Source organism: Falco biarmicus, chromosome 13 (assembly GCF_023638135.1).
Source record: "Falco biarmicus isolate bFalBia1 chromosome 13, bFalBia1.pri, whole genome shotgun sequence".
NCBI lineage: Eukaryota > Metazoa > Chordata > Aves > Falconiformes > Falconidae > Falco > Falco biarmicus.
This window is the reverse complement of record NC_079300.1, coordinates 13,284,785-13,296,893: the sequence shown is the minus strand read 5'-3', so window position 1 is coordinate 13,296,893 and position 12,109 is coordinate 13,284,785. Positions and strand designations below refer to the sequence as shown.

Below are 12,109 nucleotides of genomic sequence, written 5' to 3'. Positions count from 1 at the left end.
GACACCCTGTGGATGGCAGGCTGTCGGCAGAGACAACTGCAGCAGCTCTGGACAAACACTGTAAGTTATTTTTCTCCCTGCTCCTGGTATCCTTGAAAGTTCCTAATCTTTCTCCTCAGTATCTGAGCACACTCAGCAGCTGAGAAAAATGAGTTTATAACTGGAAAAGCGCCATGAGACATGCCAAAAGAAGTTTCATTAAATTAAATGGCCGGACTTATACATGCTGGTCTTAAAGGTAACACAAATACCAACCTCAGTTGCCAGGAACCCATCCTATTGATATAGGAAGAATGAAAACAGTAATTATGGCAAAGCAACTGTCAGCACCAAGTGAAAGCTGTCATCTGCTGCCGTCCATTTCTGCTTACAAAACCATTTCTCAACTGAAATGGCTGTAGTTCAGGTGGAGCTTTGAAGACATGCAGCTGAATGCACAAAGACCGCAAAGCCTAGGAGCTAGTAAATACAAGCTATAGTATATACAAACAGTGTAGATGACTGATAAAAATAAATAGTAATAATAATGAGAATTTTAAGTGCCCTCCAAAAGAGTCCGGAGCCCCTGGATGCTCCAGCCATTTTGGCACAAGGCTTCTTTCACACCTCCACAAGACTCCAGCTGACACTAAAAACACACAAGTTGAAATGTGAACACATGCAGAGATCTGGCAAAAAGCCACGGTATTGCAGAAGTCCTGAGACAAGGCCAAGGCACCGAAATAAATCCCTACAGGCTCAAGTGGGACTTATGTGGTGCCTTGGCCTCGTGCTAACCTCTGCAGAGGAATGAGTTATACCAGCAGCCTCTTGATGCGTGAGCTTACCAGCAGGAACGCGTGAGATCCTAAGCACTACCGCTGGTGGCTACCTACAGCCCGGGGGGCTATTTTCTGTCACCCGATACAGCAGGTGAAGCAATGCATGCCCATGAATGACACCGCTTACACTCCGTCTGGGAAGTCAAGCTCTGACTCAGTCCCTGTTACTGCAAAGCTTTGGGAACAGAGGGGAAAATGGAAACCAGACACTTATTTGGCCCTTCTTCTCCTCGTCCTCCTGGCACTTACACCACCCAAAGCAATCCTGGCACAGCCCTGCCAGCTGAGTTCAGATAGGGACTATGCCTGCCCAGATGGAAAGTTTCTTGTGTGCAATGTGGAGAGTCAGTGACAAAGTACAGATTTTAAAAACACTTTAAAAGGGCAGGCATAGAGTCTGTCTTTGAAGCACCCACTGGTCACAAAGGAATTCTTACTTGTTTCATCTTCACTCATGACTTTCATCTTCACGTTTTAAAGCTGTGGAACCTATGGTATTTATATCCCACTGAAACACCAGCCTTCCAACAGCACCAGAGATGCGCAGTAGTAGAGTCTAAGCACTTGGTTGAGCTGGTGCTGACAGCCCCAGCTCCACAAGTTCTTGACAAGATGCTCAGATGGATACCCTGGAGAAGGCAGAAGGCATGGAGATGGCTCCACGCTTGCTGCCCTTCCCACAGAGCAGAGGGGAGCAGAGCGCACCCACCCTGTGGCCCCCAGGTCGGGCACGCACATGCAGCAGGTTTCTGCCTGCAGGCTGTGCAATGGCACTGCCTGGCTGCGCTACGCCCTGGGCTCCGGCTGGAAGTCAGAAACAAGGGACCGAGCCTGTCCTCATTCATCCTCTGAGGCCAAAAGGTGAACTGTGTGAGATGAGGGGGACCTTGCAAGCAGTCAGGACGTGTGCTTGGCGAAGGACTGCTTTGTCCCATTGCACAGGTCATGAAATGTGGATCTCAAACTCAAGAGTCTTTCAAGTTCTGTACAGAAACTTGGCTGTGGCCAAACTCCTGACATCGATTTCTGCCAGCTTTGACCATGGGGTCAAACAGGTGCGCTGTTGGAAAGGATTTTGCCAATGCAGTACTCTACAAGTGCTTGGCTCTTGGTTGAGCACCATATCCCTATGAACAACTGTGCAGAAGCCTTCTGTGTCTCTCTCCTCTCTCCCCTTCCCCATCATCCTCACTGCACAGGTCGCTGCAAGCATACTCATACTCACTGCTTCTGGAGCAAGTGCTGGTGCTGCTGCTGCTGCTGCTGCCGGTAGGTCTCAATTGTGTGCTGGGGAAGGTACTGCATCAGTTCCAGGGACTCTTTGATCTTTAGTAGCATTTCATACGTCTCCCGTCCCCTCACCTGGATCATGGGAAGAGGGGGAAAAGAAAAGCCTTAAAGAACTGCTTCTATGGTCCTTAGTGACGGCCACCTTAGCAACTTTTAGATAAAGTAAATGACCTGAGCAGCATGTAAATGCTCTGTTTATACACTGCATATGCAATAAAACCGCTAAGCCTTGTGCTAGAGGTACAGCAGATAATGTTAAAGAGCAATAATCTGACACTGCAGGCTAGTGAACATCTTGAGGTTGTCATCTGGCTCGATGTAAATCTCTGCCAGCCAAAAGCAATATTCTGATCCAATCTGTTAGACAGGCAATGGCATTATCTGCCTCTGATATAAGCAGATCTGGTGCTGAATCTTACATGCCTTGGGTGGAGGGTGGCGGGAGGGGCAAGGACTAAAAAGAGTACTTAAATTTGGGTGTTAGGTTTGGATCTCCCTTCTCCTCTAGAGCACACCATGGTTTGTGATTTATTCAACTAAGTGTGGCTCATGGGGAAGCAGCTAAATGGCCAGTTATGGATACTTCTTGCCCTTTCTAATCCAAACACTTAATACAGTGTATATCACTTCTATCACTACATTACACTGGTAATACATCTAAAAGCCACAGGAGCATCCACCTTTGTCAGTAAGGCAACACCCATTATCTCCAGAGAAAGCTAAAGTGCCACAGGCCCAGAAATGACAGACGAGGGAAACTCAGTCTCCAGGACAACATTTCCACCAGGACAGACAGATCCCTTGGGATATTCTCATGTGCCTTGCACAAGCCACTCTCAGTCAGCAGCTAATGGGATATTTCATATTTTCCCTCTGCAATTTGTATTTAAAATAGGTAGCTCTGGGGATTAAAAAAATAAAAAAATAAGAAATCCCACATCCCATCCCCAGGTCTCTCTGAGGTCTAGGTGAGCAGCTGACTTGCCTCAAGTCATGGAAGAAGATACTAAACATAAGGTAAATGCAAAGATGGAGAAAACTCACCGGCAAGTATAAGAGCTCATCATCTGGGGAACGTCTTTTTTTGATAGATGTCATCTGTATGCCATGCGTTCCTTGTCGAAAAGCTAGAAGAGAAATCCCAAAAGCATCCCATTAAAAAATAAAAAGGTGGGGGGGTGGTGTGTGTGCGAGTGGAAGAAAGAAAAATAAGAAAAAAAGAGATACACACAGAGACATGAAGTGCATGGCCAGCTCAGCTCATATCTGCAGCGCTCTGAAAGGGTCTGTGCCTGAGCCCCTCCAGAACTGTGCTTGCAGCTCCTGGCTCCACAAGGCAGACATGACTCTGCAGATGTTGTGTGGCCATACTGCTTGGGGAAACACATCAGCCGAGGAGTGCTGGATATACGGCACAACCCCAACAAATTCTGTACCTAGAATCAGCACCGGCTTTTTGCAGGGAAGATTGAGAGCTTTAGTTTAACAGTGCTCACGAGCTGTTGGTGGATCAGTGATCCAGGAAGGCAAGGCAAGAGGCAGGGAGCGTGCAGAATTCACTGCAAAAATGAAGCTCCGTTACAATCTGCCTCCTGTTGAAACCTGCTTCCCTGCTGCTCAGCCTTGTGCCATCACTGAGCGTACGGGGGAAACGAATGCTGGGTTTCCACATCTTGCATATCTGATGAGTACACTGCGCTCTTTAGAGCACAGAGAGAGGCTACCTGTCAGAGTACCTCCGATGCACAGCAGGATCTATGTGCACTCTTAATCTAGATTCCCCGTAGCTGGAAGACATATGCCACAGCCCAAGACACTGGCTATAAGGAGCAGAGAATGACAGCGCAGTCCTAACCAAGCAGTAAAAGTTCAAAAAGTGGTTACAGAGTCCCAGACATGTACCTTGAGGATGGCAAGTAAACACCCCCTCCAGCCAGGCAAGGCTAATCAACGCAGGCAGCACTGCAAGGGAGCCCACAAACCCAGCTTGTGAACACCAGCTCATTTTTGAGGCTCATTCACCCTGGGAGAACAAACGTCTAAGGCCCTTCTGCCTCCAAGCCCATGCACAGCACTGCTCGGTCCCCATGGCACAAGCGGTGGGGTCACACCTGCGCCCTGTGACAGCACAATTTGCAATCTGCCCAGCTCTGCCAGCTACTTACGGCGCTTCGTACCATCACCATTCTTTGTGCTGTCAGACACTTGCTGCTTGCGGATGCTGTCCTCATCTGCTTTGCGATCTCTGCCTGGGCAAGCACAAATGCGGGCTTCAAAACATCGGCGGCCCAAGACTTGCCCACTGGGAAGAGAGGTGAGAGGAAGTGTCAGCTGGCAGCTCAGATGTGGGTCAGCAGCATCCCTCAGCTTCACACCAGACCATGCACAGACAGACTCAAACCTCCCATTTCCCAGTCAAGATGTCCCAGATGTTGGGAAACTCCCAACTGCAACGATTTGAAAAACATTCTGTGGCCCCTTAGATCAAACTGTCCCTAAGGATATGCAATGCTGCCCTGAGCAGAAGAGGGGCCAGAAGGCCACCTCTCAAGCAAACGGCTACACTCATGATGCGCTACTTACTCTCTGGTTTCCAGTGTCACAATGATGAGGATTGGGCGACGGTTCATCCCTCCCACGCAGCTACTGTTACACATGAAGTTGTACAAGACTGTTGTGAACTCCGTACCAACCTGGATGAGACAAAGGGGATGAACAGAGGAGATGGTGGATGGAAAGCTCTGCTTTTTCCAGGCTCCCTTCTTGTACTTCTACAGCTGTGCTGCAATCAGTCTAGCACGACATAGGCCCCAGCACAAGGCTTCCTTAAAAGACATGAAGAACTCCTGCTCTCATGGGATAAAGAGGGTGTTTAAAAGCTCATTTCTGACAAAGAGGAAGAAAGGATTCATTGTGATGAGGATGGGGAAAGCACAAGACCCTGACTCCTTTGACTAGGGTTACACAATCCCAATCCCTTTGTGTGCTGGGATGCCACCACCCTGAGTTCACAACGTACCTGGGGTGGCTCGTAGGGGACCAGCACACTCTGCCTCCCAGTGATGGGGTCTTCTACATACTGAGCATGGCTGTTCCCTTCCACCCTGATCAGATGGCTGGGAGGCGCAATCTGCCCTGCGAGGAAAAAGAGGCAAAAAGCAAGAGACACCATTCAGTGAAGCAAGGTCACACACAGGGCAGCAAGATCTTCCACCAAGGAAAACCCCTGCACGTAGCCCCAGAGGTCTATCAGAGCACACATGTGCCTCCCAGCCCTCAAAGCATCCCCTTTCCAAGGTCCCTGCTGCCAGACACCAAAGGCAACACAGACTTCCTTAAGCTCATGCTGGACACCTGTGAGTAAACTTGAACACGGGCTTCCCAAGATCCCAGACTAAATGAGCCCAAATGTGAGCTTAATCGCAGTTCACAGTAACTCTTCCAGCAGGTAACCCCACGCGGATTTTCACAGCAGCTGAAAGCCTTTCTTTTCCTCCCCCTAATGCATACACAAAGTGAATTCCTTGAGGTCTCAATTGCTACTCTTCCCTATCAGTTGCTAGTCCTCTTCTGTTCCCTCCCATCAATCTTGATCCTACAGAGCTAAAAAAGATTCAAGCAGCAAAAGAAATATGCATTTAATTAATGGTCAACTTGAAAAATCATGCTTGCTTGCCGCAGCAGCAGAACGGAACATATCTTCTTTGTTTCTAGGACCCTTCCCAATAATTCATAAAAAAAATAATAGTTTCCTTCCTGCAAATTTTCTTCAGCGTTTCTAGAACATACAACTAAGTTCTGAGAAAAGCAGCCTGTAATGGATTCATCTCAAGAGTTTGTTTTGTGTTTGAACTGTTAATTTCTTATGAATATGATATTCATATTCTTATGAATACACTCAAAGTATTGTGTACTTCTTATTCTGAAATAATTATTTTTCTAGAACTTACACTTTTAGGTTTTTGTTACTTAAAATGCCACTATTGAACCAGGTAACAACCCTAAAAAAAATCCAGTTCTGTCAGAAAAGCACCTTCTGATACAAAAAACTATTCTGAAGAACTGTCTCACTTCACTCCGAGTCCTTCCTTATTTTTGGGCTTGTCTAGCCGGGTACACTGCAAGCAGCAAAGGGATCCAGCTCCTAAGACATCCTGATAACTGACACCAATCGGGTTTTTTTACAGTAGGAGATAAATAATGCACGTAGAATAAAACAGATGCTCATGTGAACTTATGTGAACTTAAGTGGCCAAGGCAAAATGGAGCCCAGCCCATGAGTTTGCAGAAAACTCCAGGACATTTCTAAAACAGCTGCCACTTCACTAACATGAGGAGAAGCAAGTAAAAGATTAAAACATTAATACTGAACTGATAGCATTAAATGTACAGGAAGGCTGCCTACAGCTGATGCTGGCACTTAGTGTTATCCTGCTAGAGATAAACAGCCTCTCCGTCTTTGAGGCACGGATTAAGGACTGGAGATGATATTGCATCCTGTTACTAGATCCCTGTCCCAGCGACGTGGAAGCTCATTCCTGAGCACAAGAACAGCTGCTTCGCATCACAGGAGCAAAAGTAGAGTGGGGAAATGCTGCCAGCAGGGCACTGCCTGCCATGGGGACACATATCCATCCAGCCTGGGCAGGCGTGAAGTTTATTTCAGTACTGTCTTCCCAAGGACGTGCTTGCACAGGGACAGTTAAAGTATAGTATGAAGCTTCCTGCTAAGCATGGGAAATAAAAAGCTGCACAAGATGCTGCAGGGAGGTCTGCTTCTAGCAGGTTTGCTGTGAAGCTGCCACCAAATCCCTGCACTGGCCACCCATCTGCCTGGCAGCTTCAGAGAGGGACTGCCAGCAAACCACTGCCCTCCTTACCCTCGTTGAACTCCCGGCTCAGCTCGTGGTTCGGGCAGCGCTTGACCACTTCGGTGACATGTTCAGCTTTCTTGTAGACTGGCATAGCCCTGATGACAGCTCCCTGAGGTGGTGGGGTCATCACTTTAATCTGGATGGGACATGTCTTGGCGATCTGGCAGTACAGCTTTTTCAGTTCAGTGGAATACTGGATGGGGAAAAAGAGCAAGAGAGAGTCAGGATGTTCAGCTAGAAATGGAGGCATGAGGAGGATAGAGATGGGTTTGCACATGTAACTGAATGCACCAGCTCCAGCATGCGCATTGCATTTGTTGACGCAGCAGCCACACTTCCACACAAGCAGCAAAACCCCTAGACCTTTACTGTTTTAAAATAGCAGAGTATAAATCTACATTTTAGCTTTCCCAAAGGCAAAAATCTTTAGATAAAGAGTACTGCTTTTACAAGAACAAATACAGCCTTTATTTCTCCTGGGCACACACCCCCTCTTCCAAGGGGTGCATATTACCCACCTAACAAAACAGACACTATTCTTTTCAAAGCACTCTATAATCCTGGAAGCTACACACGTAAAGTGTTTCATCCTGTTTTGTAAGAAGCCCTCCTACCTTTGCAGAGGGATGAAATAAAAGCATGAGCTTTGGAATTGAGCAGTAATTGAAAGCAAGACCCTAACCTGTTTGGGAGTTGTACCAAATCTGACACTTCAGTTATCTTTTAAAAGCATCTCACACCTCTGCTGACCACCTCTGCAGCAATCTCCACACTTCTAAATGCAAAGGGTTACATCCATGATAGAGGTAAAAAATAGTATATATATAAAAAAAATAATCAAAGGTCAGAAGCGCCGAACAGCCCAAAAAGCAGGTCCATGATGACACCTAGAGCACAACCCAGCAGCTGATTCTAAAAAGGGAGAGTGTGACTGTGCAATGAACACCTGGAGCAGAACAAGATGCTCTTATTCACTGTGCTAATTTGGAGCATATTAGATCTCCTCTTTTAAGATGTTCCCTACTAAAACAGTAACACTGGTGAAGCATTTTCCTGAAGAACGTTCCCATCTGGAAACCTTTCCTCAGCAAAACACCAAGGTGTTGGTTTCTGTTTAAAAATCCTCACTAAAATAAGGACATGTGCTTAGCAGGAGTGGTGCAAGGAAACTCTTACGTAGTTCAGTGCAGTATAACCTGAATCTATTTTTCTGGATGTCCCCCATGAAGGAGACTCTCCAGCCTCCTCTGCTGCACAAGGTTGTTCTAAAATACAGCAGTTTTTGTCAGCACCCCGCTCCGGAGGCATCCAGTTTTCTCCTGGTGCTCAGACATTCACAAGCGCAGAGCTCTCCCAGTAACTCTAACCACGCAACCCACAGGAATTACTGGCATTTCCCCACTTCCATCTCTTTGGTTCTTGCAGAGAAAGAAAAGTGAAAGCCTCAAGGTGGTTGTTTTCCTCAAAAAAAAAAAGTCTCCAGCAGCCGTGGCTGATACCGCCCCAGTCCCAAGTGTTCAAACAAGGCACAGAGACAGGTCCATACTGGTCGAGAGCACAACATGGCCATCCACCCCGCTGGGATGGGAAGAGCTGGCACATGCATGGGTGGGTGGAGGGTGACGTGGCAGCATAAGGATTAGCCAGTGATATTTGGGGATTATTTGCATTTTGAAGCATACACATTGCTAACACAGGAAAAACCAAAGTTGGGAGAGACACTTGGGAGGAGAGAGGGATTAAAAATAAGCCAAGCCAGTCCCTTCCCTCCTCACTCAACGCCACCCTGCCACATGGCAGAGAAAATGCTACAGGTATTTAAGCTAAGGTGGGGGGGAAAAATCATCTTTAAAATGCAAAGGCCAAGTTGTGCAATGTATTTTATGTGCCTGCAGGCTAGAGATTAAACCCACAAAGGATTTACCCAGCCCGCGGAAACGGGGAACATGCCAAACAATTACAAAAAAAAAAAGTTGCGAAAGATCTAGATGGTGATTTATATCATACATCTCTTTAACCTGAAATTCCTTATTGTTTTTTAATTAAAAAGCAATTCCTTAGTGAAGGTAAGAGTGAGCTCACTATGTTGTCTTTTCATCTCAAGAGGCAGGAAAAGAATCACTTCTATGTGAAGAGGAAGAAAATTTAGAAAGCATTGTTTCCTTCAACACAACGGTTTGCTAATAGCATTGTGAAGGTTTCAAGGACAGAAAACCTTAAATATCTCAAAAAGCCAACTAATTGCTTGGATGCCTTAACATCATTGAAGCATAAAGAAATTGGGCACCCAAAGACGATGGGCTGAAATGAAAGCATAAATATGGAAGCGCAATGGCGCAGAGAGGGCACAGCACACGCCAGAAGCCAACGTGTCCGGTGTCTGCAGGCATTCAGAGAATTGAACAAATGGAAGGAGATATACGCCCCGTGGTCACGGATCAGAAGTGTTGGTGTTGACTGTAATTTTATGTGTAATAGCTTCAAAGACAGAAAGATGGGGTTACAAGAAGGAAAAAAATATTGAAAACATTAGAAAAATCACTGCTTTCAGAAGAACAGGAGAGGTGCCTGACACCAGCACGAATACCAAGGCTCCAGGTCAACCAGCATGGCCCTCCTGCCAGCAAAGGAAGGGATCGGCTCCTCACCCACCCTTCAGCACCCCAACTGCCAGAAGCCTTTGACTACAACCAGCAAGGCAGGCACTGGACCTGCAGCTGAAGTTCATAGAAAGCAAACAGCCACGGGCTAACGGGTTATGATGAACAAGCCTGTCCAACAAAGAAATACAAATATAACGTCCCCAAAACACAGGGCAGACTCAAGAGCTCCAGAGACTAGCCAACACCTTGAACCTGGCTTGTTGGAGAAGGAGGGTGATCAGGAGCCCACCTCTGCTTCAGGACACGGTCAGGGCACAGGCAGGCAAGCAGCAGCACTCAGCACAGAGGCAGACGAGACGGCAAAAGGGCTCTGCTGCCTTTTTGTTGTCAAGTTGCAAGAGGAGTTCAGTCCTCACAGGCAATACACAGGGCTCAGGGACATGGCACGCAGCCACGATTTCACATCTACCCCAGGCACAGCCGCCCGTGAGCGTGTAATCACTGAGCGGCTGGTCATTTAACACCGGTGTAAATCTGTCCACGGGGTACCTGCTGTCAGACAGTAAGGGGCTTGAGTTTCCCACCCTGCCAACTTTGCTGCAACCATGGGTAACCTGACGCCCGGCCATCTATTGGCATAAATAGATGCAAACAACTAGGTCATGGTGACTGGGTACTGGATCAGTGATAATAGCTATATCCACAGAGCAAGACAGGATATTGTATATAGATTTCAAAGCAAATAAGCCTCAGGAAAAAGTTCTGAGGAAGGAGCTGTCTGTGTTCAGAGAGTGCCTGCAAGCAAGGTGCCTCTCCCCAGCGGTCCCCAAATGACCCCACCTTGCAGGGGTCACAGTCCCCCTGCCCACCATTCTGCTATGGGAACTGACAGACGCCCACTGTATGAGGGGTCAGACCACAGGGTGAGCAATTCCCAGAAATGCAGAGCATGACTGTTAATCAGTGTGCTTCTGTTACCTGCTTGAGGAAGAAAACTAAATTAAGAGCAAAAAAAACCAAAAACGAGCTTGGCCCAGTCAACAAGCCTATCACTTAGCAAGACTACGAATCACCTAGCAGCAGGCACAGAAGTTGTGCCAACAGCCCGAGAAGCACAAACACTGCTTCTACCAGATGTATGGACCAGAAAGTTATTTAAAACAAGACAGTAGAGCTGGCAACGTGTTACCCATTCAAGAGGGTGAGGAAAGAGCTTTAGCTCTGACTTTTCTTCGGGGTTCAAGTGCTGCATGTAGCACTTCATAAGTAGACTTCAAGAGATTAAGTACAACAGTGAATTTAGCTTTTTGCTTAATAATACGTTTTAAAAGGAAAGAAGAAAACATTCCAGTGCCTGCAGCTCTGCCCTCCCCACCTGCCTGTGCAGACATACCGTATTACCCACTCTTGGCACCCTGGCTGGTAATTCAGTATCACAATACACACACGCCAGCTACCATCAGGCAACACCTGTCTGATTTCTTAGCAAGCCTCTTCTCCGGAAGGTGTGTCAACAAAGGGTTTAAAGGACAAAACAAAACACTTTTTAACCTCTCAAATGGAGAATTTTTGTTAGAAAGGACAGAAGTCTCCTGGAAATAAGTGTTCCGTGCAATACAAGCTGCAATGGTTTTTCACTGAGAATTCAATTCCCCTGCAAAATACCGATACAGCAAAATCCCCCAAACACTACGTTGGAAATCTACCTCTAATATCTGTTTTACCATCTGATCTAGCTGAGGGATTATGGTCCCAAAGTCTTTAAAAGGAGCGGGGTTTGGTGAGCTCTACGAATGCTGATGGATGTCAATTTGAAGGTGATCCCAGAGGTTGGCTTATAGCATGACAGCTCCCTGAGCCCCTTCTGCTCAGATCAACAGGTCTTTCAAATCTTTCGCAAATTTCTTTCAAGTAGTCATGTTTTAGTCAACTCAGTTACATTACATTCATTTTCAAAAGCTGTTGGCCTGCTATGCTTTCTCCCCTACTTAAGTAACTCCAAGAAGGGGAAAAAAAGAACAGCTTAGCAGAGCAGGAAAGCAACATTTACTTGCACCAAAGTATTCACAGATGAGAACAAGCAGACTCACAAAGAAATAGAAAAATCACCTGCATAAGCTTTATTCATTTAAGAGGGAAAAAAAAAAAAAAAAAGCAGCTAGTGGAAGGAAAGGAAGGTACCTACTAAAAATAAAAATCAAGATTTATGCATGTACCTTAAATGTCTCTGCTTTGATGAACAGTGATTTAAATTTTCATTCAAGAAAAATCCCACAACTGCTGGGGGCATGGGGGACACACACCAGATAAGAGTGTGTGTGCATATACGCACACACACACACACACTTTTGGAACTAGTGTGTACCCAGAGGATGCTCACAGCAGGGAAGTGCAAGAAGAGCTCTTCCCAGAGCGCTGCAGACATGGATGTCTCCTGCTAGATTTAACTTTAATCAGCGTAACCTTAACCCCACTGCTCACTAGCTGACATGTTGCAGCTCCAGTTTGAGGTTCTCTGTCT

The 12,109-nt window shown here is 46.6% G+C and overlaps 1 protein-coding gene across 5 annotated transcripts in view; it reads right to left on the bottom strand.

Moving 5' to 3' along the window:
* The window catches only part of TP63 (tumor protein p63), an 87,222-nt gene that overhangs the window by 16,033 nt on the left and 59,080 nt on the right, over positions 1-12,109 (bottom strand). For 4 of the 5 annotated variants that reach the window (XM_056358839.1, XM_056358843.1, XM_056358841.1 and 1 more), the window contains exons 3-8: positions 6,992-7,178; positions 5,131-5,246; positions 4,695-4,804; positions 4,277-4,413; positions 3,156-3,238; positions 2,047-2,183 (exon numbers count right to left, since the gene is read on the bottom strand). In XM_056358839.1, coding sequence (XP_056214814.1) covers positions 2,047-2,183; positions 3,156-3,238; positions 4,277-4,413; positions 4,695-4,804; positions 5,131-5,246; positions 6,992-7,178 — 770 coding nt within the window. The remainder of the gene's footprint in view (positions 1-2,046; positions 2,184-3,155; positions 3,239-4,276; positions 4,414-4,694; positions 4,805-5,130; positions 5,247-6,991; positions 7,179-12,109) is intronic. The other variant, XM_056358840.1, reaches the window with a different exon arrangement.